At 43.0% G+C, this 27858-nt stretch overlaps 1 protein-coding gene across 7 annotated transcripts in view; it reads right to left on the bottom strand.

The window, feature by feature from the left end:
- Window positions 1–490: 490 nt before the first annotated feature.
- LOC119164172 (uncharacterized) overlaps window positions 491–27858 on the bottom strand; it is a 32803-nt gene continuing 5435 nt past the window's right edge. The window contains exons 2-10 of one of the 7 annotated variants that reach the window (XM_075871158.1): window positions 26061–26381; window positions 25301–25402; window positions 23329–23484; window positions 19105–19314; window positions 16976–17137; window positions 16156–16200; window positions 6006–6641; window positions 5051–5078; window positions 491–611 (exon numbers count right to left, since the gene is read on the bottom strand). In XM_075871158.1, coding sequence (XP_075727273.1) covers window positions 601–611; window positions 5051–5078; window positions 6006–6641; window positions 16156–16200; window positions 16976–17137; window positions 19105–19314; window positions 23329–23484; window positions 25301–25402; window positions 26061–26294 — 1584 coding nt within the window. In that variant the 5' untranslated portion in view covers window positions 26295–26381 and the 3' untranslated portion in view covers window positions 491–600. Of the gene's footprint in view, window positions 612–3698; window positions 5079–6005; window positions 6642–16155; window positions 16201–16975; window positions 17138–19104; window positions 19315–23328; window positions 23485–25300; window positions 25403–26060; window positions 26382–27858 lie in introns of those variants that run through there. The other 6 variants (XM_075871155.1, XM_075871153.1, XM_075871157.1 and 3 more) reach the window with 6 other exon arrangements.

The raw sequence follows: 27858 nt of genomic DNA on the forward strand, positions 1-27858 counted from the left end.
TCGCTGGATGACGAACGCACAGGTGTCCAACTCTTTACCTACATATAAACACGTTGTTAGTGAAAATAAGTATCTGCGTCACCGAACAGCATCTCCCTATCGTTAGAACCGCAGCCACTTTCTTCTACAGTAACGGATGATGTAGCTATGTATTCCATCGCAGCCTCACATTCCAAAAGCTTTATAGCAAGCTCGTAAGGCAGTTCCTCTAGAAATTGGTCGCATGAGAAGGCATCCTCGCAACCACTTCGGGCCGATTTGCTTCGTCTGAAGAGAGCTATAAGCAAGCATTCGTACGCGTGCGTTGGGGGAGGTGACGTGAGGACGTCGGCCAGCTGATTCAACACGCAGTGGGACAAAAATGATGACACGAGTTCAAACTTTTCCGTGTCGTCGAAAACGCCGAGCTGGCGCAAGTGCTTCTGTACGGCGATGTACCACTCCAGCAACTCGGCGTGTGACACGTCCAGCACTGGTAACACGGGAACGTCGGCTACCAGAGGCGAGCAGTTGCGTTCTGCACCCGTCCGATCCTGTTGTTGCCTGTGACCTTTGACCTCGTGCGGGACATCGGCTGTGACGAGAGCGTGGTCGTTCACCTCACTGGCAGTCTGCGTAAGAATTTTCGACGAGTGCTTGTGTTCAGTACTTGTCGAGCTTAATGGCCGTATTGTGAAGATAACAATGGGGTAGTTGTATTTTTTTTGCTTGTGCACCGTTAAAAGTCTTCCTCTCCCTGCTGTCACGTGAAAGATATATATATATATATATATATATATATATATATATATATATATATATATATATATATATATATATATATATATATATATATATATATATATATATATATATATATATATTGTTATACCATTTGTTTAGGAGTACAAAACGAGGTTTTAAAGGAACCTTGCAAGGCATGTACCAGTAGCTCTTAAGGTCTTTCACGTTGTGTTTTGTGTGATTTCGTGCGTCTAGGTATCAGGGCATGCGGCTCGATATCATTTTTGTGCATAACATTTTAAGTGTGAGATAGCACTTGCGCGTTTTGTCGTATACAGTTGATGCACTGTTTCTCGCCCCACCCTAACCTCTGATAACATGTCCATGCCTAATTTTCTCCGGGTCACGAATACAAAACTTTTTGTTCGCATCTTTCAGTGCACTCATACCTATACTCCACCACAATCGCTATGGCCGCAATGACCCAGGCACGCGTGTATCTCTATGGTCTAAGGTGAAATACTGAAATATCCAGTTCACCGTCACATCTGTGCCAGCCTTTAGCCTTTCAGATGCCGCCTAGGACGAACTGTCTGTTAATGCATGAGTTGTCGAAACATCATTGCAAGGCACTGAGCATTCTACTTTAAAAAAAGATCTTATGAATCCTTCATTTACTTGTGAGTTGTAACGAAATAATGTAATTAAGTTGTAATAAGTATATGTCCTAAACTTATTCGTCCTGTTTTTTTTTTCAAAATATAGTTAACTATTAGCATCGAAATACACTGCGAATCTATTTTCGAGTTTGTTCATTTTGAGCAAAGAAAAACTTTACTTGTATGTTGGCTCGCGGAAAGCGACCCGTCAAACTATTCACCTAACGCAGTAGTGCCTTCAGTTATGTAACGATATTCAGCAGTACATATAAAAATAAAATAAATGAAGCTGCATCATGCCGGAGGTTTGATTAAGCAAAAGGTTAGCGCATATTGTTCTTTCTTAGCTGCTATCCGACAACTAGCAAACGCAAGTAGTGTACACAATTGTATACAAATCGTTTGGGAGAGTTTAGCCGAAGAGTATTTGCACCCCAGATGTCTTGGGTCACATGAACTGGGCAGCGGCTTGACGTATGATCTCATAGCAACGCCGTACAGTTTCAGTGGAAAGAAAGGTCATTTAAGCAGCGCAATTCTGCCTACATGACTGATTGACTACCAATCGCCATTGACCACCAATCTCCGGTGACCTACGTAACCCGGCGTACAACGACCCTCGCCATGAGGCTAAGCACTTCTATTTTGCCTGCTACACTACTGCCAGAGCTAGGGCGGGCAGCAACAAGCAACTTTATTTACAGACGTTATACATGACGTTCCGATCAGGCCTCGTGACTCTGAGGCCCAGATGTGAAAAGGAACAGGAATCCCCTCGACTACGCACTTTAGGACATGAAATGTCTGCGTGGTTACACTTGGTTCCCCACAAGCCAAATGAAATGTCATAATGACTGCAAAACTTGTCCGACATTCCGATTCTAAGTCTTGCAGGGACTTACCAAATATTCATTCCTTTGATTGATTTGTGGCGTTTAACGTCCCAAAACCACCATATGATTATGAGAGACGCCGTAGTAGAGGGCTCCGGAAATTTTGACCACCTGGGGTTCTTTAACGTGCACCCAAATCTGAGCACACGGGCCTCGAAACTTTCGCCTCCACCAGAAATGCAGCCGCCGCAGCCGGGATTTGAACCCGCGACCTGCGGGTCAGCAGCCGAGTACCTTAGCCACTAGACCACCGCGGCGGGGCAATATTCATTCCTTTATCAAACGCACTTTACTTAATGCGAGTAAATTACATGGTCAAAAAGTACATTTTCTGAAGACATTTAGAACGTAAAAGTCCCATTAAACAACATTCATTCACACATTGGGAGGACATTGCTCAACTTACGGTCGCAGCCACTCTTAACTGAATCAACTGTAGTTCATCATAGGGATCAGCTGACCGCAAAATTCACCGGAAGCCTCCGTATCAACTCACGAAAAAAATTGTATCAGCGTGACGTCAGTTGTACTCGACGATTGTGAAGTTCGTTTTTAAGGAAAACTATAGACGAGGTTCTGACTATATATGCCCGAAAATTGTTGTTACATGGTGAAGGCTGCAGTGAATGTATATTGAGTCTAATAATATTCATTATTAACAGTAATATGCGTTGGGTGTTCCACGATATGATTTTGAGAGACGCCTTAGTGAAGGCCTCCGGGAAGTTTGACCATCTGGTGTACTTCAACAAGCGCTGACTTTGCATAACCCACGGGCCTCTACCATTACGCCTCCAATAAAATGTGGCCGCCCCAGCCGGGGTCGAACTCGCGACCTTGGTGTAAGCATGTTTTTTATACAAGTTCCGAACACAGTGGTAGACCTTTCGAATAGTTCCTTCGTATTGTCTCAGAGCGCCACATCACACGTTCAGATGAACTATTTCACATTTACCCACCGTCTCGTGAACTCTTGCTTACATGCCTACAACATTCGAGTACCTGCTCTTCACATAGTCCTTGCTCTTTGTAATGCTCCAACCATGCCGTGTCATTTTAGCCATTAGCTTCACCATAAGATAGAGTCTACACGACGTCGTCTGTTTTCGCCAGACCAGTCAGAGCAACTCCGGCTCAAGATCCAAAACTGAGGAGTTCCTACCAGGGCCCAGTGTCCATGGAACGTCCCTACGGTTACGTTTTATAGTAATGTTCTATTCCCACTATCACCGATGCAGAATATATATTGATACTCAAGGCCCTCATTTCCAAACCTTGGAAAGCATTTGCACAAGCGTGCTCAATTAGGCTGCAACTGTAAATAACCATAAGCGCTTTTGTGTCATCTACTTCCAAACGTACAAAGTTTCCAGAACCAAGAGAGGAAAGAATTCAGCAGTAGATATTGTAAAGAATCGTTCAGTAGCTTTCATACGAGCTTTATTGCAAGAACAGCGACAGCTTGTACAGAATATTAGAAAGTTCAATAATAATAAAGAAAAAGGCTATGAAAACAGAGCTTCAAGCATTGAAGGCTAAAAGAAAAATAAAGAATGTAAAGAAGTGCAAATAGTCGAACGTACGCTTGAGAGAAAAGCCAAAACACATCGCAATTTCTAACTGAGCCAGTCGGCAGCGGGCAGTTGGTTTCTTTTATTGAGAACACTAGTAAGAAAGTTGGCTGTTCCTCCAGCATGTCATCCTGTTGTTATTACACGTCATTCACTGAAACACCTGCTGGCGTCGACTTGTGTGGAAATGAGCATGTTTGTTCCAAAGTACGAAGATTATGAGATGAAGGTTCGGCATCTTCAAAGTTTGCTTCGATTGTGGGATGCGGGCTTATAGCGTCCGGGCTATACCCTAGAAGAGTACCAGGATACTTCGGTACTCGGCATTTCAACATTGGTGAGCCCCTACCGATGCCTCGAGCCGGAGGTAGCGGGGAAGCACATTCACTAGTGAGAGACGAGTTCGCTGTAAAGGAGGCAGCCCTTGGCTTAGACGGATTGTGCTTGGAAACCATCGCAGAGTTAGTGTGCGTGGCTCCGCTCGCTAGACATTGTTTCAGTAGAGTGACAGCCGAGACAGGTTTGGAAGGAGCCTGCTTAGGTAACCAAGAACGCCGTTCATAGTGCTCAATCTCTGGATAACTGGTGGTCCTCCGTTCGGCATTGATCACGTACGACTCAATGAATTCCCTGCACGTCATGGGGCCTTCCTGTGTTCTCCCAATAAAATTCTCTCTAATAGCATCCTCTGGAGCTGAAATATTTCTGCTGGTATCTGACGTAGCCAGCCCCGCTGAAGGGGGCGCAATGCTCCCTGTGATAAGCGTGCCGTCTGATTCTTGTCCCTGCTCGTAATTATCCATAGTACTATTATAGACCGGTGCTCGATTCATGTTGACCAGGTGGATGGATTGTGATGCAATCGGCAAGCGAATGCGGGGCCGCCTAGATGCTCCTGCTATGACCGAGAACAGCACGTCTCGGTCGCTCGTTGTACAGGCATTGGCGATGCTATTGGATGAACTTCCTGTTCGTAGCGCGCGGCGAACGCTCGGTTCGGGCGATGTGTTCAAGTATACTGTTCGGTCAGCGTTTTCGTTTCTTGCCCTTTCGTCGGCTCCTAGCTTGGCGCCTGCCTTGTCGTTGTCTTCCTGAAACAGGGTGCCTATAGGTGCAGGGTTATTCCGATAATCCAATAAATCTGACAAAAGCGAAAATGACAGCGAACTTGATTGACTTTCAAATGAAGAAGAATGCTGCTTACCCGATTCAGCCGGTGAGGGCGCTTCGTCCTGAAAGGCAATAAGAATATGTGACCACTTCGATATATTTCTAAGAAATCTAATTTATGTGATCAATAACATTTCGATTACCTCTTTTGTTCTTACTCGAGTAGTCACGATGCCTATACAATTAATATGTATAGTTCCAATGTGTTGATGAACCCATTAGTATGCACTATGCCATTCGATCTTGTATGATATTACATTTAAAATATGTATGATCGTTTGTTATTGTGGCGCCCTCATCTAATGCGTGTTCGCGTCTTCGAGCTTTGCAGCTATACTGCAAACTACTACAGCAGTGAATAGGGCACCAGTTATAAACCGGTTAACTTCTTAATCAGCGTCAACGCTTTATGGTGTTGAACTGTACTTTTCGTGTGTTGATCTTACTGGTACTTCTGGCCCATGGGGCATACTCTATTAATATATAAAAACGTTTCACTGCTAGATTCATCACCAATTGTTACTTTCAATTACAACGAATAATTTAATTAATTTACTTACAAGTGCTGCCATCGCATTCTGCGATTTTTGTGGGATGAGGATATAACTTTACGAAATGAATAGTATTGTTGAGAAAACAAACAAAATATACAAAGAGGTGCTTGTAGTAAAGCAATACATATATAAGACGAACAAAAACGGCGCACTAATTGTCAATTAAACAGTAACAGCAACAATGCAAAAATAAATATTTAAGAGATACGAGACAAACTAACTCAAGAGACACGGGAACGTCACGTCGTTCAGCAGTTCGTTCTAATAAGTTATGTACCTGAGAAAGTGCGTAAATTAAAGCAGTTATTGCATCTAGTTGAGCGGGTAACCGCTAGTGCATGTGTTGTCTACTACCCCTCCTCCCACCACTCCTCTGCTTTTCTTTGATCAGTTCGTATACGTGAATCTGACATTCCTAATTTTAATGTAACTCACCTCCGAATCAGGCTTTGATGTTTCTTTTTTCGTTGATTTCTTTCCTCCGTGAGCTTCACTTCTGGACCTTTGTGGTTCTTCAGGGATGCTGTGTAGTTCTGGCAGAGGGTATGACTTATATTCCTCGCCACACAGGGAATTTTCCCCCGCCTCTCGATGGCCGATCCCATCCACAAAAATCGGGAAAGAAGACAGGTAATCCACGGCTTCATCACTCAATCTAGATGCCAAGAAATGAGGCATGTACTGTAGAGCATTCGTCCACGTCACTTTTTGTCTTTTGGACCACACGTCTCGTGGCAGGTACTTCCGGACAAACAGTGCGGCCAAAAGACAGTCGAATGGCTGTACCGAGTGAGGCTTCTCTAAGAAATCCGCCACGCAAGCATACTCCTTCAGGCCTACAAAGGCTTGAGACAGGTAGGCGTATCTGACGTGCTGATCAAATTTTGTGGCCTTGAACGATTCTTCCATTGCCACAAAGGCTCCCAGCCAATCCCCTGAAGCCAAGTGACACAACCAGATGGCTCCATCACCAATGCTGAGGCTACGGTTGGTGGCGACGGCTGTCTCGTCCAAGTCGTTGGATTGAGGTGGGTTGGAGACATCTCCTGCTTCAAGTTCTGACGAGATGCACTGGCAAGAAAAGCCCCACGAGTACGGATAGCAATTAGATGCCCGCTGATTGAACGTGGTTAAGCTTGTTCGGCAAAATGCAGAATGAATGCATTTTTACGTTTTCGCAACATTATTGCATTCTTGGCTCTGTAACCAGTGGCTTGCAAAATACGAAGATGGAACATACTGGCATGACCACAACTTCACAAGAACGCAAGGGCCCGAAATATTTGAGATATGCGCTGGGAGATCTCCAAGAAAAAATTGCCAGAACAAAAACACTATATCACCCTGAAAAGTTTTTGAGTAGTAAACGAGGTTAACACATTGAACATTGTCCGATGACATGGTCAGCATGTGAATATTGAATTTCTCTGATATGTTTTTATGAAAGACTGGTGGTTTGTCATTTAAACAAAAGATTTATAGCTGTCATTTGAGGGTGAAGTCATTTAAAAACATCAATCTACTGCTTCTTGGAGAAAGTTATCGTTCGAATGCGAAACAAAATTTTATCCAAGCTTTGATTGCAGATATTCATAATACTGGCGGGCCATATCACTAGCCTAGGCGCCAATAAATACCTTCGAAGTGGTTCATTGGAGCACATCGGCGGTCATAACAAAAGCGACACTGCATGAACTAAAGTTTCCGTTTTCTAATTAGTGTAAGCGTGCAACTATGTATAAGATACGTGCTTCAAAGCTTGTACTTGATTGGTTTTGCCATTGTCTTATTTAAAAGCAGCAGCAAGAAAAATGAAACAAGGAGCAGCTTGGTAAACTTTAAATTGGTCACGCGAAGGGGAATCATTTGTCGATTTGTGTGCGTCATTTGGGATATACCCATGCAACGTCGGTAGGCATGTGAATGCTTCTATGCGTCGTGTCATTTCGGGTTTCTCAAATTTATAAAATCACACGTAGAAACAAATTCGGGAACGGCAACTTGGAATAACGACTACAGAAACATGCCTTCGGCGAAGCGTATTACATTAGGAATCAATGTTGTGGTTTAATGGGTGAGAAACACCATGTAATTACGAGGGATAGCATAGAGTGTAGAGCTTCGGAGATTTCGACCACGTGGAATTCTTTAACGTGCACGCAAATCTGAGTACCCGGGCCTGCATTACATTCGCTTCTATAAAAAAAAAAAAACACAGCCGCCGCAGCCAGGATTCGATCCCGCGACTGGTGGGTCAGCAGCCGAGTACCTTAGCCACTAGATTACCGCGGCGTGGCGCCCCATGTGAGAATAGCTCCTCTAATCATTATCCCAACGTGCCTAAGCACTGCAAATCATGAAAGATGCAGACATAGAAGACGGCTTCTTACGAAAAAGAGCTATACCGTCATAAAAAAAAAGGCAGTACACGCGAAAAACAGTTCCATTAGCGATCCGCTGTCTGAACTTGTTAAAGGCGAGGTGCAATATCCAGACGCCAGATTGTTAAAGCGAGGGCAATATGAACTGGAATAGTCGGTGAGTTGACGTCATTTCCTTCACTATATATAGTCTTTAACGTAATCAAATTTCCCTCCGAGTCCTCACACGTGCTATCTATCTTTTATTCCGTGTGTACAGCGCATTATAGAGCTTAAGGTGAACAAGAAGCCACTCTCTCATAGTGTTAAAGCTACCACTCCCCCTAACGCTGCGTAAGTAAGGCTCAACTTCTTTTACTTCATTAACGTGTTATTTATTTGATTTGCATACACAGATACACAAGGACACAGGGGAAAGAGGGAGAAAGCAAGCTAGCAACTGCCACCTGGAGGGGTGCAATGCCTGCTCACTTTTTCGGGAGGAGGGAAGAAACAGAGGAAACAAAGATTAGAGGGGAGAAAGAGGGAAAAAGATGAGGAAGCGAAGAAATGACGATGACTTCAACTGGTATGACTAAAAACATAAATGAAGATAAATAAAAAAACCATCTATAATCAGGTGGCTAGGTCCGTCTGGTTCAAACGAACCTGGTCACCCGCTGTAGATTTGAAGACAAATAAGCAAAAAAGAAACGATGTTGTACACCTTCGTGAAAATAAATCGCATGATGGAAAACAAGCTTTTAAACTTTGTGCAACCGCATGTATATCTAGGCAAAATACCGACATGGGAACCTACACAGGCGAAGGAAATTCACCCATAAATACAGATGGGCAAGCACTTCAACCTAGTAATGCTTACTTATTAGGCAATTCATGAGAAATAATGGACAATAACGCAAAGGAATGTGTAAGCCGCGGGTAGGCATGAACATGTAACACCTTATGTGATTCAAGATTATGACGGGAAATTGCATTATGCACCAATATTCTTAGTCTAACGCAGTCACTTAATTACCAAAGGGCAGCTTCAAAACCGAAAAAAAAAAGACAATAATGCTTGCTGTTACTCAGTAGTTAATAAATAATTTTTTATTGACAAAAGGCTTCGTTTTACGCAGGTGTAAGAGAAGGAGCATTTTTAGAAGAAGTGTTACAGGTTACAGGAAGTGTGGCGTGGTTTGTTAGGTCGACTGATAACAGCCGAATTCAGGCGATAAAGGATATCGCAATCCGAAAGCGGAAAATGTGCTCCTCCCGTAGTCTACTGGACAACACATCGATTCTTGCGGGAATTCGGGTGGCGCGGCTGGAACAGTTGCGGTATATTTCAAAGATGAGTCTCGAACACATACTTAGAAAAGCGGTCGGAAGTTTCATTCTGACATTTGAACATACTAGCTGGTATGCTACATCATTGGCCAAGAGCGTCAGATAATCACATAAACGTGTGAAGCTCTTCAGCCAGAATTAATGAGTCTAGATTCCATGTAGAATATTGAATGTGGATCTCCCCCTATTTCTCACACTAAGTAGCCAACCAAGCGAAAGCTTGGTTAACCTACCATCCTTTCATCTCCCTCTCACAAACATAGTAAAGATGAGATGATGCCATGAGAGACCATAACAGTCGCGTGAATCAGGTACCGTGTAGAGTGAGCTGTATACTTGAAAACCTTAAAAGCAGTTCTGCATACAAATCCCGCTGCTTGAGCCGAACAATTTGAATCTTTCGCCTGCTGTATCTCTTTAAATGTCTGAAATATATGGTCGCTACCACCTCAAAAGACAGAGCCGTTTGCGCATACACGGCATAAAAAGCGGATGGTTCCTCGCGCAATAGTAAATTGTGGCAGCCAATCTCTGCTGTTGCCAGTGACCTCACCCCACATGCTACACAAAACATAGCGACATCAAAATAACACAAACAGTTTTTTGTGACGTGCAGTGTCCTAGCTTATTTCGTTTTGAATAATGCACAAGTGGAGTAGATAACTTTTGTTGTAACTTGTGTACTTTTCGTTTTTTCTCTACGTAATCTCATATCTGCATATGCCACATCATTTAAACATTTCATGCACTTTTTATTTTTCTGCCATGCATAGTTCGCAAAAAAAAAAAAAATAGATCTCCCTTAGGCTCAATCAAGAAATATTTTGTGTGCTTAAAGCTCACTCTCACTATGTCCCAAGAAATTTTTTCTCAATTGCACTAACTTGGTGTCGAATTCGCCAAAATAATACACAGGGTTCCTTAAAGTAAGCGGTGGCCGCTTTTTTCATGGAAGCAAGAATTTTTGAGGCCTGTGTGCTAATATTTAGGCGCACGTTAAAGCACTCCAGGTGGCTCAAGTTTACGGAGCCCTCCAGTATGTCACGATCAAATGGTGATTTTGGGACAAGATTGATTTTGCAATAATAATAATAATAATAATAATAATAATAATAATAATAATAATAATAATAATAATAATAATAATAATAATAATAATAATAATAATAATAATAATAATAATAATAATAATAATAATAATAATAATAATAATAATAATAATAATAATAATAATAATATTAATAATAATAATGATAAATTCATTATTATGGCTATTTCTCTGATTGTTCACATGAAGAGCTTTTCAATATGTATGTCATCTCTCGTTTGCCGATGTGCCGGGCCAAGTACTCCAAGCCACCGCCTGGCTTTGACAGGCCTGGTATTTGTTTTGTACAACTCAAGATGACATTATTATTATTATTATTATTATTATTATTATTATTATTATTATTATTATTATTTGTTGACATTTTCATACTAATGCACTTAGGCATGAGAAATTTATAACTTTTAAGAATTAAGGCGTTACTGACACACACCTCAGACAAAATGGAGGCGATTCCATTCCTAGAGTTGTTTCACGGAACAGTTGGCACACAACCCAGTTTTGATAGATATGCGATAAGACCTCGTCATGAAGTTGACATTTGGTCGATGGGGTTGCCACGAAAGAGAATGTCTAACTGCATTAACCTCTACGTCCTCCACTGTGTTCTGATTGGTGAAAAGTTCTTACCATTCCCTGATCTTTGCGCACTCTTACGACGCGATGAAAAGCGGTTCTTGTTATATGCGAAGTGCGTTTTGTGCGGAGGCACGTTTTAGTCCCCATGCTGTCGTCTGATGGTGCTTGGCGCCATGTTCAAAGTAGGTCGGAAATAAGCCCTGCAGTTAAGTCAATACTGAATACATCAGGAGATTGAGCTAAAGGTCACCTCAAAACCCCCGCAGGCCAAAAGACCGAAAGCTATCACTTCTGTCCGATTCAGTGCCAGAGTAGTCCATATAAGGGCGCCATTTTGTCCCAAACGAAAGTCTGTTTCTACGCCGTGGACGTCGAGAAGCCTACATGTTCGGGACGCCAGCGCTTGCTTTCCCGCAGACGCCTGCTTCATCGAAGCGCCAAGTCATCTGCCGAGCTAGCAGTGCCATAGCGAAACTACTGCCAGTAGTTAGACGCAGATCTACTGAAAAGAGATGCAGTGTCACAACGCCAGTGAATGGGAAGTAACCGTCGACAATGGAAGACTCAGACACAAGCCGAGCGCTAACGAAAAAAGGCAAACCCACCGTTTCGGCTCGTACAAACACAAGCCAAATGTCAATAGAGTCAGGCTAATCCTCAGCGCTAATTGACCATTTCATGTGCTTTGTGGAACTGGTTGGGTGGTTTTGTAAAGGCTGGGAATCGGTGTGGTGCATGCACATGAATAAATACTTTGCGTCTGCTCTTTTTTTTTCTTTGCAGCATTCACTCTGGCACCCTACATCGACTTGCGTGGGCTGCTGGCCCAAACGGCATTTTGCTGCGCCACATCTTATCCTGCTTTGCAGATGTTTTAGATGCGGAAGCATCTTATACTCGCGCCTTGTAGTGCGCCGTCCGCGCCGTCCGCGCCGTCCGCACCGCTTCTCAAACATTTGACAGCTGACGCGCGCGCATGCGCCGTCGCGCCGTCGCCCACTCTTCCACCATCTGTGCATCCCTTCCTCCTCTACACACCGCGCGTGCTTCACTCCTCCACCATCTGTGCACCCTTCCTCCTCTACACACCGCGTTCGACATCTACAATTCTCCTGATTCTCCAGTGGACGCGCATGTGGCGTCGCGCTTCGAGAACATTCAACAGCTGACAGTGCATGCGCCGTCGAGCTGTATATATACTCAAGGTCGGCGCTCGCTCGCTCAGTTGCCGCTCGTCGGTTGGTTTGTACGGCGCGTCGACGTCCAAGGTCGCGGTGAAATGAATTCCAACGAATCCACAAACACAATGATCGACGTCCCTTCGACCAGCGCCGCCCTTTCGCATACGTGTGTACGTGTTCACTCATTTAACACCCCCTCCTACAACCACGTTAACCAATTTAGCCATCGACCCAAGTAAGTCGCAATTTAACACCCCATTTCACAACCACGTTAACCAATTTAGCCATCGACCCAAGTAAGTCGCACTTTAACACCCCGTTTACCAATTATATGCTCCGCATCCTCCTCAGTGTTCCCCCGAGGGAAGCTGCGGGCAATTTATTTAGCCTTTAAAAGGTTAAATACTTGGTCCCGCTGTATTGTTTTTGTGACAGATTTGTTATTACTAATTAGTTCTGAAGACAACCTCGCGCCTGACCAGAGACTCATCAAGGGTGGCGAAATTGGACAGCTTCACTCCCACTCTTAAAGTATTCGCAAAATGCTCGAATGGCTGCGCTGAATGTTGAACTCGCATACGAAACATGCCGTTCATGAGTGTCATTACCTTGATTGGGGTAATAGTCATCAAACTTTCTTGTTAGTATCTGATAGTTCTCTTTATTATGCCTGCGATGCCTCATATTCAAAGAAGTCATATGCATCGCTTCACAGTAATATGTGCACCTAATAGACAAGTGAATTTTGGTGGAGTGCATTCAGTTACTCATGAAAGCGATTTTTAGCAACGTCATTACGCTCTTGACGACGTCGATGTACAGAACCTGAACAACACACTCTAACATACGACAACGCTTAAACATGTACAGCGGATGAAGTGTAGCATAACAGGGAACTCAGAAAGACTTCACAAGCCTGTCCTTGCATAGGAGCATGTCCCAGATGCATGATAATAATGCAAGGATTGCTAACCGACCTTAACAAGTGAATTAGATGGGTGGCTGCTATAAAGTTATTTCAAGAGCTAACGCAATCGCAGATTTGGCGGTTATGCACGGCCTCAGAGAATCGCAGCGCTAAAAGTGGATCTCAGGAAGCTGTCTTTGTAGCATATAAATACATTTCATCGCTCTGATTTGTGTGGAAAGGTGTGAAAGCTCGGTGACGTCCAAATAACGCTGCGGAGGAACCAGAAACGGGGCGCCCCACTCACTGAGCTAGTGCCAACAGCCGGTGTCCGAAATGGGCAGTGCCGGGGCACCTAATTAGAAGGTCACAGCGAGAAAAGTTCCTGGTGTGCGTTGGGGTCATAATAATACGTGACCGTCTAAGTGAGCGTCACGATCAAACAACACGCAAAATGATTGGAAACGATCATCTCTACTCTACTTATGTGACTATACTTTTTAGCTCCAAACGTAATTAATGACATGCTCATTTGTAAGAGTAAACGAGTGAAAACAGCTTTTCAAAAACATTTTTGTAACACAGACATGTACAATGGTTTGCTTTGTCTTCAGAATTGGTTAAAAGTTAAGCAAAACCTAACCTAACCTAACCCAACCCATCCCGACCTAACCTAACCTAACCTAACCTATCCTAACCCAACCTAGGCTATAACTTAATTCCCAGGAACGCAATGCACCTGCCCTTCGTCTGAGAGATATTAGCTCGCTTTAACAGCAGCTGTAAATACTTTTTCCTGTTTGGCGTACACGATGAACATATGAAAATTACAAGTTCTTCTTGCCATCTAAAGCATTTGATTTGAGAAGTGGAGAGGGCGAGTATTGATTGCAAGGGTCTGAGGAAATCTACCAAAAGGTACACTCCTCTGGAATACCACCAGTGACTCAAACATGACTCTTCAGGGAAATGTGGCTATCGAAAGCACACTAAAGGTGTTTGATGTCAAAAATGAACAAGCGCTATAGAACAGAGCTCTTACGCAAAAACTGTTTAAGGGGGCTCCATTGAGCCATTGCTGTGGGAGGAGCTGATAATGTTGCCATAGGTTGTGACCTACTAATAGTAATATCTCAGAGCTCGGGCCAGCAACATGCCTTTAGTGGGCAATATTTTATCTATTCAAAATCCTGTGGCTACAGTTAATAATAGATTGTATTCAAGAGGCAACATTCTTTCGTTTCATGTGTATATTGTCGCATTTGCCTTGTCGAAGGCGCGTTTAAGCCTTACATAACTTTTTTCACACTACAAACTAGGTAACTAAAGTAAAATGTCCTTGTGCACTCCAGCGTTTACCGACATTTATTTCATAAAACTTTTAAGGCGCAGCATGAAAGAGCATTGTACGAAGCTTTCGCAGTAATAAAAGAGGTCTTCCAAATATGAGGCATGAAAGCAATGAGTTAATATAACTCGTGAAAATGTCTCACAATTTGCGGTGCAGTACAGGTTGTTCAGTGTCAGTTTAGGCCACAGAGGACTTCTCTTTTGATATTCTACTCAACAAAATGCACAGTATTGTTTCTTTCGTATTTGTACAGCTCTTGCTGCATGCGTTTCTTTCTTTTTTTGAAGTAAACAATATTTCACATTGACGTTCGTCCTGCATCTACTCTTCTTTACTTACCCGTTGTGGTCGCCAATTCAACTATGATTCATCAAGCTAGTAACCAAGTGGTCCATCTTAGCACTGTTTATTTCTACCAACATTTTGTCTGGTGCACCTGAGCTTGTGTGTGTGTGTGTGTTTGTGTAAGTGTATGTGAAGAATACTAAATTAAGTAGCACAGGCAAACACACGCTGTTTGCTGGCACGTAAATTTGGCGTGTAACAAAACTATCAGTGAAAGCCTTCGTATTTCCTAGCAAACAAGAAAATATCATACAAACAATGGCATGCAAGACTCATTTGAGTCAATAAATGAGCCACAGGGAGATAAATACAAGAAATAACAGAGGCTGAACGGAATGAAAGCGTGCGGCTTACTACCATACACAAAGGAAAGCCAGTCAAGCATTACACCAATTCATAAAATAAAGTATGCAGAGTGAGTGTGCAGGCCGAATCATAGCACATTGCTTTTTAGGAGTGTCCCCATCAACATCATCTCCATCAATACCAGCCTGAGTGCACCCACTGCAGAACACAAACCTCTCTATATACCGCCAATCAACCTTATCATGTACTTGCCGCGACCCCGTTATTCTCGCAAACTTTTAATGGGACCCCTGACACTGAATTTGGATACGCAAGATGTTTGTGTTTGAGAGTCCTGCATCCGTGGACACTTCTGACGAATTATGACTAACGAACGTTGCCTTTCAGATACATTCATTTTGTTTGAATAAAATGCGAGAGTGCTCATAAGTTTTCAGCACCTCGCGATATCGTAACTGGCACGACGTAGATAGAGGCCTCTTGTGACTCCCCGCACCTTCAAAAACAGAGCGAATATTGTCGATGTCACAGCACATACACTGGGCGCCCACTAAACTACCGCTGGCACTCAACGAAAGCTATGACATTGTTTTTTTTTTGGAAGATGATATGCTCAAAACACCCATAAGGTTGAATTCTTTCCCACGCGAGATTTGAAAAGTCAGCGCTTAGTTTTCCGAATTAAGAGTTTTAGCCTTAACTAGATGATATGCTAGAGCACTTACAATTTCATTGCAATATCAGAAGAAAGGCTACAAATTGCAGTTTAAAAATTCGGAAACTAAAATTGCGCTCTCTTAACATTGAGTCTATCACTCTTAACAGCCTACGCACTGCATTTCTTACGCATTCCCATTTCTTCCTGACCTCCACAAAGACGAATTACATGAACGCCCCTTTGCCTTCTGACCAGGAGTGCAATACATGCGAATTGTTTGTGTGACACTTCTACAGGGACAACACCACTTATGTTAACGTGGAAGTCAGTGCGGAACCTCCTTCCTGCCTAACTCGATGTCTTGATTGATTCGAGGGCAATATAGCCTTTCCAGTTAAACAACGAAAAGGGGATGATGAAATACTGAAGATATTTACCTGCGGTATATTGTCGGGGTTTCGATCGCACTCATGAAAATGCATCTGAAATGAAGGGTGAGAGGCCACCGTCAACATAATTGAGTTAACCACTTTAGCATCAAAAGCAGATCAGGATTAGAATTCATGGTCACCACAGCAAGAACAGAAACGGGTACACAGTTAGGAGAATAATTAAAAAGTGAGCGCTCTACAGTGATCATATAAGTCTTAAAAAATTTGGTTTATCTTATGAACTTTACGAAGCCTTCTTGGTTAACGAGGCCTCTGCTCGGCGTCGACAAATTAGAGTAGAGCCTCGGACTGTGGCAGACCATGCAAGATTGTACAGACTCCATTGCAAGAGCTGTAGTGTAAAACTGGCTGTGGTATCCTTGGTCGAATGGCGGGTCTTTCGTAGCTCATACCCAGCTCGCGCCATGCAGGAAATCTCAGCGTGGTGGCTGTGTGGACTGTTTACATCAGGGGGCGCCAATAAGGTAGCAATGACGCGGATGGTCTTTGCGGATGGAGCATGGCTGTGCAGTGGGTTTGCCAGAATAAAAAGGGCAGACGCGACGTGCATTAGAGTACTCGACGCGCCTCCCCTTTAGGCCATCGTTGCTTTATTCACCCAAACACATATACCTTGGTAGGCTGGAAAATCTGCAGCGAGTACGCAATGCCCACTAAGAGTGGTGACTGTTGCTCGTAACCAACTTATCCTACCGTAAAGATCAATGTTAACACATGTAGTTCCTAGCTATGCAAACGGAAGATAAGAATGTCACGCGATACGGCACTTTTGACAAATACGAGACGAGTCTAAATGCGCCTTCACCTGCATTGTTTCAGGGAGAATCATCTTGTCGCAGTAGACGCAAGGTTTAGGAGCTTTGGTGCAATTGTTCAGGTGACGCTGCATGTTGATCTCTTTAACCTTCCGCTGGCAATATTGGCACAGAGACGTTGCTTCAGGGCCGTGGTTCTCTCCATTGCTGTTCTGAAACAACAGGAATCCCGAAAGCAAGAATGTTAATGATAATATCATGGATTTGACAAGACGAAACCACAATGTGTTTATGAAGCACGTGGTAAAGGGGGTTGATATTTTACTACCTAAAGCTCTTTAACACATGCTGAAATCATACAGAATGCGTTGCTCTGATATTTCGCCTCTGGGAATGTACAACTGCTACAGTCGGGATGAAGCCCGCTACTTTAAGTTCTGAGAGCACAAACTATGCGTGGTCTTGTGGTTCTCAGCGAAGAGCAGCTTTATTGACGTCTGATCACTCGTCGGAATATTCGAAACAACGCATAGTTGCAAGACATAACCTCAAGAGGGTGTAAGGTGGACCACTTTAGATTTGCAAAATTTTTCCAAGAAAATATTTCACATCGAAAGAAAATTACTAACTGTAGAAGAAGTAAAAAATTAGGAAGAACGAAAAAATGCACGACGGATCAGTCAGCTAAGGTTGTTAGTTTATTTTGTGTAGTCAGAGGTCCAAATAAGATGACATACAAAGGTGTTTTTTCTTCAGGCACCGATTGTTCATTTTGAGTAATATTCGTTATTTTGTTTTTACTGCTGCACTTATTATTATGAATCAGCTGACGTAATATGAGCCTAAACTTCTGCAGAACAAGACAGTTACAGCTGAACAAGACCGATTACGGCTTTTTAAAAATACAAACTTGGTATTGAAACGTACAACATGTAGTTCATATGACAAGAAAACACATGGATCTGGTACGCGAGTATTGTGAAAGTATTGCTTTACGACCAGTAGGATGTACATCACTGATCACAAAAGAAGAGAACGCTTTTTGTACGAATGACCTGCTATAAGGCAGCAAAACAATATGTGTGATTGGTTGATTTATATGTGGCGTTTGACGTCCCAAAACCACCATATGATAGTGAGAGACGCCGTTGTGGAAGGCTCCGGAAATTTCGACCACTTGGGGCTCTTTAACGTGCACCCAAATCTGAGCACACAGACAAGCAACAGTTCACTACTGAAAGTAAGGTATTTTTTTCGGGTGCTAAGAGTAGTGGAACGAATAGTGTGCACGACGTATTTAGCGTTGATGCATGATTTCCGAAATCGTAAGGATGAACACGCTCATGCATAGAGGCGTTTTTTTTTAAATCTAAGGTCCATTCACTCAATGGAAATAGTCACACAGCAAAGTTGCTCATGCTCGATTATCTTTCCTACATGACTGGCAAGCGGGATCACACGATGTCAAATATCCCGCTATATTAAATGTGTACATGCTCACACATACCTCGTCAAAGCGAGATGAATTGATCGGCCATTTGAGCCAATGAAGCCACTAGACGTTTCCTGCAGACTGCTAACTACCATTACCTCTACTAGTAGTACTATCCCTACCCCTTCTCACTACCACTTAAAAACGGAATGTTACGCGAAACATTTGAAAGAGCTTTGGTGCAGAGTGAAAAGACACTTGGGTACGGGAAGGTGCATATTGACCCCACACAACGCCGTGTGGTGCCCATACGTGCATTCTGCTCGTGTTTGGGTGCATGCTACAACAAAGCTTTTTAAAGAAATCAACAACGAGATTAGCTTGCAACTGTCCACGCTTACGCGAAACAGACGTGTTCACAAGAAAGTATGGGCAGAAGTGCTGAATAGGAAATGCTGTAACACAAGGTGAAATTCTTGGTTGAAGGCCATACGCTGGAAACCTACTATGAGGCGCTAAATTTCTTATGCACAGCCAGAAACGCTGCTTCACAGTATGAGCTCATAGAAGGACCGCTGATAATCTTGGGATAACCTTAATCTTATCTAGTCGACGATCACAAGTGCAGGCAACCTAATGCTCAGCTAAATCATCTTTCCAAATTTGTTAGATTTTGCGAATACTTTACTACTACACAGGCTAATACTGCAACAGAGGTCTAAGACAGCTTTGACAACCTGCACATACCTGCACCGATGGAGCTGTGCCACGTGTGTCACACGTAACTTGCCACTCTCGTCGTGGAACTGCAGGTTCAGCCTGACCTAGAGTTTCACTAGGAGATGTATAAATATTTAAAGCTTGGCGGTCACAATGTCTCCGGTAGGCCCTTGTCTCAAAATGGGTTTGCGGTGGGTGCAAGACCAAACGCTTCTGATTTCCTTTACTTTCTGGGTCCTGCAAGAAATCAGTGTTGTGAATATAGTAGTATTAGTATTATTCATATAATTACATTCTTATCAACTCACTGACACCTTGAGTCACCAAGCTCACTGAGGGGTCGATTAACTCAGACTTCGGCCGAACCGTAAGTCAGACTGGGTCAGTGAGTAATTCTTCGGTAGGTTTGGGTCTGAGCAAGCCCGGTTGAGAATAATGTTGGTGAGTCTGTGGCCAAGAGTTCAGGTGAGCAAACTATTGGCAATTCTTAATGCTAATGAGCCCTAAGCGCGAATTATTTATATTTCTTCTTGGTGTCCGAGTGAGCTCCATACTTTTTTGCCGATCATTAGTTAACGCAGATGAAGTGTTGCACAATTGACGAACCAACAAAAATGTGAGCATGCATGACAGTGCTTTTTTGACAGATGCATACACTTATTGTGAAGCGCAAAGCTCAGAACATTCTCAAAATTATTAAAATATACTATTCCCGATACTGGTTGCACGCCAGAGGAGTCAACATAGCCTTTCGACTCTCCTGCTTTTTCCGAGGACCCCCCCCCCCTCCCCTCCCCCCGCGATGGTCTTGTGACTAGAGCACTCGGCTGCTGACCCGCAGGTCGCGGGATCAAATCGAGGCTGCGGCAGCTGCATTTCCAATGGAGGCGAAAATGTTGTATGCCCGTGAGCTCAGATTTGAGTGCACGTTAAAGAACTCCAGGTGGTCGAAATTTCCGGAGCCCTTCTCGACGGCGTCGCTCATAATCATATGGAGGTTTTGGGACGTTAAACCGCAGATATCAATCAATGCTTTTTTCGTGGAGCACTTCTAAGCAGGGATAATGGAGCGTTGTATTCAAGGCGTGAAATTTCTGGTGCCTTTCTGAGTATCAAGCCATTTTATTAAATATAATTGTTTACAAAGTCGTAGAACGCATCATAAACACACCCACAGGGTATAGCAGGCCACTTGTTCTGTATTACTTGTACTACCAATGCCTCTTTCTTGTGGTGTTAACTTGTGTAATGCAACTTTTTGAATAAACAACAGCTGCTAATCCTCCCCGACATCACGGGCTCATTAGGACATTTTACTTTGACCAATTCTGTGCACTGTTGCTGGGAGAGAGTACACAAGCATTGAGCTAATCGTAAATGAACCAGTCTTGTTACATTAGGTTCATTTCTATGAATTTAGATCGAAATGCTTTGCTACAAAACATCGTTTAGATGAAGCTAGTACCCCGTTAAACGAAACGTTAAACGTGGCACGTAAATAAATCAATCAACAAGTTGAATTGTAACACAGAGTAAAATGTGTAATATTTAAACAGTTGGGACCCCTGAACTCAGCACGAATTGTGAAAGGGGTCCCTATGACTAATAGTGTGTTTAAATAAGTGGAAAAGAATCCTATATGATGATGTAGCGGAAAAAGGCGAATCTTTATACAATGGGCATAAAAAACTATAAAATGTATAATACGTAAAAATACGAACAAAAAATCTGTGTGAAATCTCTGTACGAGGAGATGTACACCAAACAAATTGTTATATAATTGTTTAGAGCAAAGACCAATGCACAACGTAAAAAATATTGAAAAATACAAGAAAAACAACGAAAAGCTGAACGATACAGAAAACTCTCGCGTCACGGCAAAAATTTCGAAATATGTATTTTCATACACTTTTAGATAAACTTATTGCCAGAAGATAAGTATGGCCTGTGAATTAAGAATGCTGTTGAATTTAGTTTACGAAGAGAAATACAGTATGATAGACCACAGATACCTCAAATAATTATTCACGTAGTCATCATCATCATCATCATCATCAACATCATTGCAGGACAAACGCCTCTCCCATGTTCCACCAGACAACTCGGTCCTCTGCTTGCTGCTGGCAATTTATACCCGCAAGATTCTTAATCTCATCTGCCCACCTAACCTTGTGCCTCCCCCTAACCCGCTTGCCTTTCACGTAGTATTTACAATCAAGTGTTGGAATACCGTGACTTATTCTACCACTTCCATACGTTTCAAGTTGTGTGCGTAATTTTGTATTTAATTTTCGCGCATTTATTATACGCCGCTGATCGCAATGCTTGTTGCAGAAGGGCAATCTTTACATAAATGTTTTCAAGTCGATGACATATAAACAGGTTTTTAGGTAGCATTTTATCACGTCACTCGTTGCAAAACTTTGAATACAACTGCTTTATTACGTCATAACCATTTATCATTCTACTTTATACTGCTTTTAATGAGGAATAATACGCTATTCACTTCCATAAGTGGTGGCGGACATTGTTCAATAACTAAGTAGTATCATTCCCGCTGAAAGCTTTGCTTTCTCGTACGCTTCTTTTTCAAAATGTTCATTGATGTGGCTGGATGACCTATCGATAATGCATCGACACTTTTGTACTACATTGACACTCACGCGCGACTTCAGCTGAGGGCTAAGAAAGTATAATTCTAGCACTTCTAGCATCGTAGGTGCTCACGATAACTTAGCGTGGTGCGAAAAGGCAGGCTGAACACAACAAAAAGGATGACGAATGACGATGCGTGCGTTTCATTTCATTGATAATGTGGCACTGGCGTTGCCAGGGGGATGAAAAGGCAGGGGGTTCCGCACTCCTGCCCAATATTTTTTTCAGTAATGCAGGTGCGCACACACACACACACACACACACACACACACACACACACACACACACACACACACACACACACACACACACACACACACACACACACACACACACACACACACACACACACACACACACACACACACACACACACACACACACACACACACACACACACACACACATGCGCGCGCGCACAATTTAAGCACAGAGTAAATATAGCTAGTTGAGTTTACCCCCTTCTCCCAGCCTCCAGTGAAAATTTCTGGATTTATTGCTGAGGCACAGAGTATATTAGTGTCCATAATGCTTCATGGCTAACCTCTAAAGAACCACGCCAATCGGGATAGGAAATGTGTTGACGAATACCAGTTTTAGTGAGTGCAATGTCTGCTTACCTCGACCACACTTTATAAACAGAGTAGTTATTCGCAATCCCCGTGCCACCAATAGACATCCTCACTGCCTTAAGGTTAATAGAAAATCTTACTTCTAATACTGCTGACGTGGTTCAAGTTTTTGACCAATTGCGATTTCCAGGTCGCAATATAAATAGATAGATTACATCCCTGCACTGTCAGTAAAGTTCGGATTACTACACGTTCGTTAATCATAAAACTCTGTGAAAGAGGTTGATAAACAACATTGGCGTAGTGGTTTGTGGAGTTTTAACACCGATGTATGGGTGGGAAGATTTCCAGTGGTTCAAACTACAGCAGTAGAAACACTTTCCTAACGCTGAAACAGTTTTTCCTCACGTCATACAAGGCGCCAAGGGTTCATTTGAATTTTTCCAAAACAGCGGTTCGCGCCAACTGGATCCGGACTAAGAATCTCACTCACCTATCTTCTCGAACACAAGAGTTTACCACCTAAGAATGGCTCTTTATCTCTTTCACCCAATACGCAATTTTTTCAATACTGTATTCAGGGTAGTAGCAGCAGAGTTGCTATTTAAGACGTAGAGATAAACGAATGAGCTTCCTAGAAATATAGATCTTCGGTTTAAAAGAACACATTGTTGACTATACGAAACATCAGACTTGCGTTTACAGGAGCGTCTCAACTGGACAGACTCAACATACTCTTTTTGGCTACATTGTTTCAACAGAATCGGATGGTATCAAAGTAATGTATGTGCTCGAGCTCTCATGTAATTTCATTTCTACTATCATGATAATTCTTAGCCTACTTTTGACCATCGCAAAATAAAAACATGCAGCCTACAAGACCATTCTGCTCCCTTGAGGTTAGTCTGATGACGGGGGTCGGTGACTCGATTCGAGCACTACTACAGACCACTGGGGCTTGTATTAATCATTGAACATTACACATCAATCACAATTGTGGAACACAAAAAAATTAAGTGATTACCTGAACCAACTTCATAGAAGCTCCATTTTTCTCTTTTGCTTTCGATACGGCTTGTTCGTTCTCCAAGGGGCAACGATGGCCATTCCATTTCTCGGTCTCAATGCTCTCGCCGCAGCTGGGACATTCAACGAGCTTCTTGCAAGAAACGTAGTGTTCCTGATAGATGGACAAAGTTGAAGGATTCATTACTGTTGCATTGCCGAGGCGCCAATATTTTCCTTCGCCATAGTTTGACTAGGTGTCTTGTTTACCCGTCATCAGCACCATCAAACTCAAGCTTTTTGTGCATTATGCATATGGCAGTTTCATGGTATGTGCCGGAGTCTTACCACTACGACAAATGTATATTACTTCACGTATATTCAGTGCAGCAGATGCACAAACACGAGAAAAAAGCCATAAACGCAGGCCCATGCCGTCATCTTCATAGTGATGTGGCAAGGGTGGCGCTAACTGTTCAGGTAATTATTTCAGTTTGCCTTATACTGAATTAAATGAGTAAAGACCAAGACACTCTTATTTCTCTCCCAAACATTTACGGTAAGCCACTCACTTCTGCTATCCCGAATATTAAAAAAAGATCTACTAAAGTGCTCTAAAATCAATTATTTCGGTTCATGTTAAGAGTCCTGTTTATTAGACATGGCATCTGAGCATAAGATTGCGTTAGATAACATCCGTCATATAACAATATGTTAATTGGACTAGTGAAATATGATCAAATGAGCTCATTGAAACGAGGAACAGATGGCTTTCTCGTCAGAGGCTAGAAACGTAGCGGCATGTGGCGTAGAAGATCCTAACCAACCGCATCCGTCTGCGTGGCCTCAGAGATTTAGGTAAGTAGCACGGAGCAACACAAAGTTAACTCAAGGAATATACCTTGACGCACAAATGCCAATGTGTGAGCTCGCCTTGAAAACAACATTATTGGAAACTAGTGACTGGTAATAGTTTGTACCGATGTTTTAAATTTCAACGCTGTAGTAAAGAGGAGAAAGAAGAGATGCCCGGGAGTTTGTTGCTTTGCGCGTGATTGGCGTTCCTGCCTATCGTACTCTATTTCGACGGGTCGACTAGTCAGTGCTTTATTAATAAAACGTGAGACAACAACACTTACAAGGGAAACATGATGCACCACATCTTAAAACCCTTCTTGTGCCACTTAACGACAGCGTAGAATAATAAATACAAAGACAAACGAAGACGACAACAAGCTTTTTTCTTTGTTATTTACACTCGAAACAACTTTTAATCGTTTTTTACTCTTTTGTTAATGTGCCTTATGTGCAAGAAGTAATTGTGACTGAGGTCAGTCAATTTTATGTAGTAGTTTTCCCGGCTACAACAATAAAACACTTTTTCCGTCTGCAACATAATTCCCTGCATTTGACGAGCGGCCCCCACCATCGAGTTCCTTGAGATCGGCTTCAGTTAAAGTTTTTATGGTGCCTATAAAAATAACTGTTCTACTATCTTAGAATGACACAGTCATGATGCTCTTATGCGGTGTTTGTTGCTGATGGAAGCAATGTTGAGAATGACCTTTACGCAAAGCCAAAACCATGGTGACAAAGGGAGATACAGACAGGACGAGTGCTTGTTTTTTCATGCTTTTCTTTCCCTATAGCTTTAGTTTTTAGCAACGAGGATGATAATATAAGTGCAATAGCATAGTAACGTCTAGTAGTAAAGTGATAAAGAGTGTACTTTCATTGGTAACCAATAATATTCTCGAATATTCACGCGCCAAAGCCACTACATGATAAAAACGCATGTCGCAGTAGGGGGCGCTTAATATGGTGACCGTATCGCGACCACCTTTAGCACTCATAGGCCGTGTGATGGAGCAAATTGAATTTTTTATCTATGCAACCGCCCACCTGCGCACAACGCGAGTGTCGTGTGCTCGAACATTTTGCCACGTAAGATACGCATCAAAATCGCAGCCAAACATAGCACGCAAACTTACGCGCAGATTTCTTAGGGGCATATATTCTTTGCAATGCGGTTTATTTGGACATTCCACGTACTGATCACGAATGATCGTTATGAGGTCCCGAGCTTCGAACATCTGTAGGAAAAACAGAAATCGAAGTAGAATACTTTTTGTGAAATCAATAGCAAGCAAATTAGTCATCTGTTCTTTACGAAAAATGAGCCACGTGTGCCTTTTATTATACACTAACAACCATCTAATAAATAACACTTTTGGGAATTCAACACCCGAAAATAACGATATGATTATGCGAGACGCCATAGTAGAGAACTCCGGAAATTCCGAGCACTTTGGATTCTTTAAGGTGCACCTAAAAAAAACTTACAGACAATAAAGGCAAGAAATGTACGGGGGGGGGGGGGCATGTAATCGTAGTGTAAATGTTAAGAAATCAGACCGGACGAAAAGATAATTTCTTGAGGGCAGGGACCAAAGCTGCGACTTTTGAATATTGCATCCGACGCTCCACCGACTGAGCTACCACAGAAGCCGCCCCCCGTCTACATAATGGAGTATGTGTGTGCATGAAATGTGGGAGCATCAGTCAGCGGCGCTAGTAGCCATGATGGCGAGTGCAGAACACTTTCCCTGCCTATTGGTCTCACGTATGACATGATACTCCCCCTCCCCCCCCAAAAAAAGGCTCACCGCGGATTTCTTTTGATCCACAATTTATACAGAATAAAAATATTTGTTTCGTACCATTTAGGATATGAAATAGACGAATACTTACTTCGTGAATGGCGATGTTTCTGGATTCATAAGAGCAGAATATGTGGTACACGCCATGCTTCGTACTTTGTTCAAGCAGGCAGTCATCGCAAAACATATGATTGTCGGGGTCTTGATACATGGACAGCGTAATCATGCCACAGTGACCACAGAGGCAATGGCGAGGTAGTTCTTCAGCGAACTTGATCTTGGTAGGTCCACCGGGGAGACCCCGGTACATCAGCGAAGAGTCCATGTGTGTTCTTCTCGCACGCTGGAGTTTCAACGCTTTCAGACTAAGCTTGTGGCTTGGCTTCTTCCCCCAGTTCTCGGATACGTGAGCCTTTGAAAGAAAAAAAAATGTCAAAATTTTCACTTTATGGCGAATAGTAGTACAGTACACAGAAGTGTAAGTTCTTAGATTCGTGCGCCAAAACCACGGTATAATTACAAAATGGCCTCATAATGCCCCACCAGGCGTTGCGCTGTCTGTGGTTCTGCACAGACCACAACTAATGTCTTTCTTCTTGTGGGTTTTAATGCGAAAGCTTGACGTGTCTCATAAAACATGAGAGGTGACCATCGGCGGCGTCAACATGAGTTATGCGAAAAGGCATCATGGGATGACAATACCCTGTGGCATCCTAGTGACATAAAATGTAAACTTCAAATGCCACGGCCACATCGCATTTCGAAGCGTCACTTGGTCAAAGGTGTAGCGATCTTGGTACATTGCAAAGTCACGTAGGACTTGGAGAGCTTTCGGGTGGGAAGGAGAATAATACCATTTGAGGTTTAACGTTCCAAAACCACAATATGATCACGAGAGACGCAGTAGAAAAGGGCTCCAGAAATTTAGACTACCTGCGATTCTTTAACGTACACAGACAGAACACGGACCTTTGCCGATTCACCTCCGTCGGAAGAGGACCAGCGCGGCTGGGACCAAACACTGGGCATACGGGTCAACCACCAAACACCATAGCCACCTCTTCACCTTGGTAAACATCGATGGAGAAGAAAGAAAGCGAAAGAGTGCTCGTTTCTTCCAGTCACCCTACGCAATTGCCCAACAGATCGCGCCACCTTTTCTTGAAGGATTATGTGGGAACGAAAACCTGCCGGCAGCGAATGAACACGCTTCGAAGGATCATGCTCCTGGCTTAAACAGTACAATATTACGGCGAGTGCGAGAGTGCCAAACTACCCAGACAGCACTCGATGTCCTGAGGTCATCCTCATATGGTACAATCGTCCTCTCACAGTTCTCATTGACCTTAGTACTTATTGAGGACGACACAAGCTGGTTTGACCCAGTTCCGTGCGTCAATGGACATAGCCTGAGGTTCAGGCCAACAGTACTAAGTTAGAGCACCGAAGTTATTATTTCCGTTTTGATATCCTCATCCTAGTATCTCCTAAATAGATGTTCGAGGTTTCTAGCGACATGCTCATGTGCTGGGCTCGCAAGATTCTACATAACACACCAGAGGGATATTACAACAGAACCACGTTTAACCACTAAACACGGGGCATGGTAGTGGGTAAGGGGGGCACGTTATCAGTTCTAAGTTTAAGGCTTGTGTGAGTGGTGTTTTTCTACTATGTACGAGTTCGGCTGCACGATGCCCAAGAGCAGAAAGCTAAATCATCATGCGGGCGTCTCTTACACCATTTTCTTTACGACGTTCTGTCACCACTACCCACGTAATCGCGTGGTGCATAGGAGCTATTTATGTGTATCCACCTAGTGGGCACATCCACTTGGTGGAGCATGTACAGTTACTTGAAAAAGCAGTGAGCTGTGTCGTCATCTTGTT

This window comes from Rhipicephalus microplus, chromosome 8 (assembly GCF_043290135.1).
Source record: "Rhipicephalus microplus isolate Deutch F79 chromosome 8, USDA_Rmic, whole genome shotgun sequence".
NCBI lineage: Eukaryota > Metazoa > Arthropoda > Arachnida > Ixodida > Ixodidae > Rhipicephalus > Rhipicephalus microplus.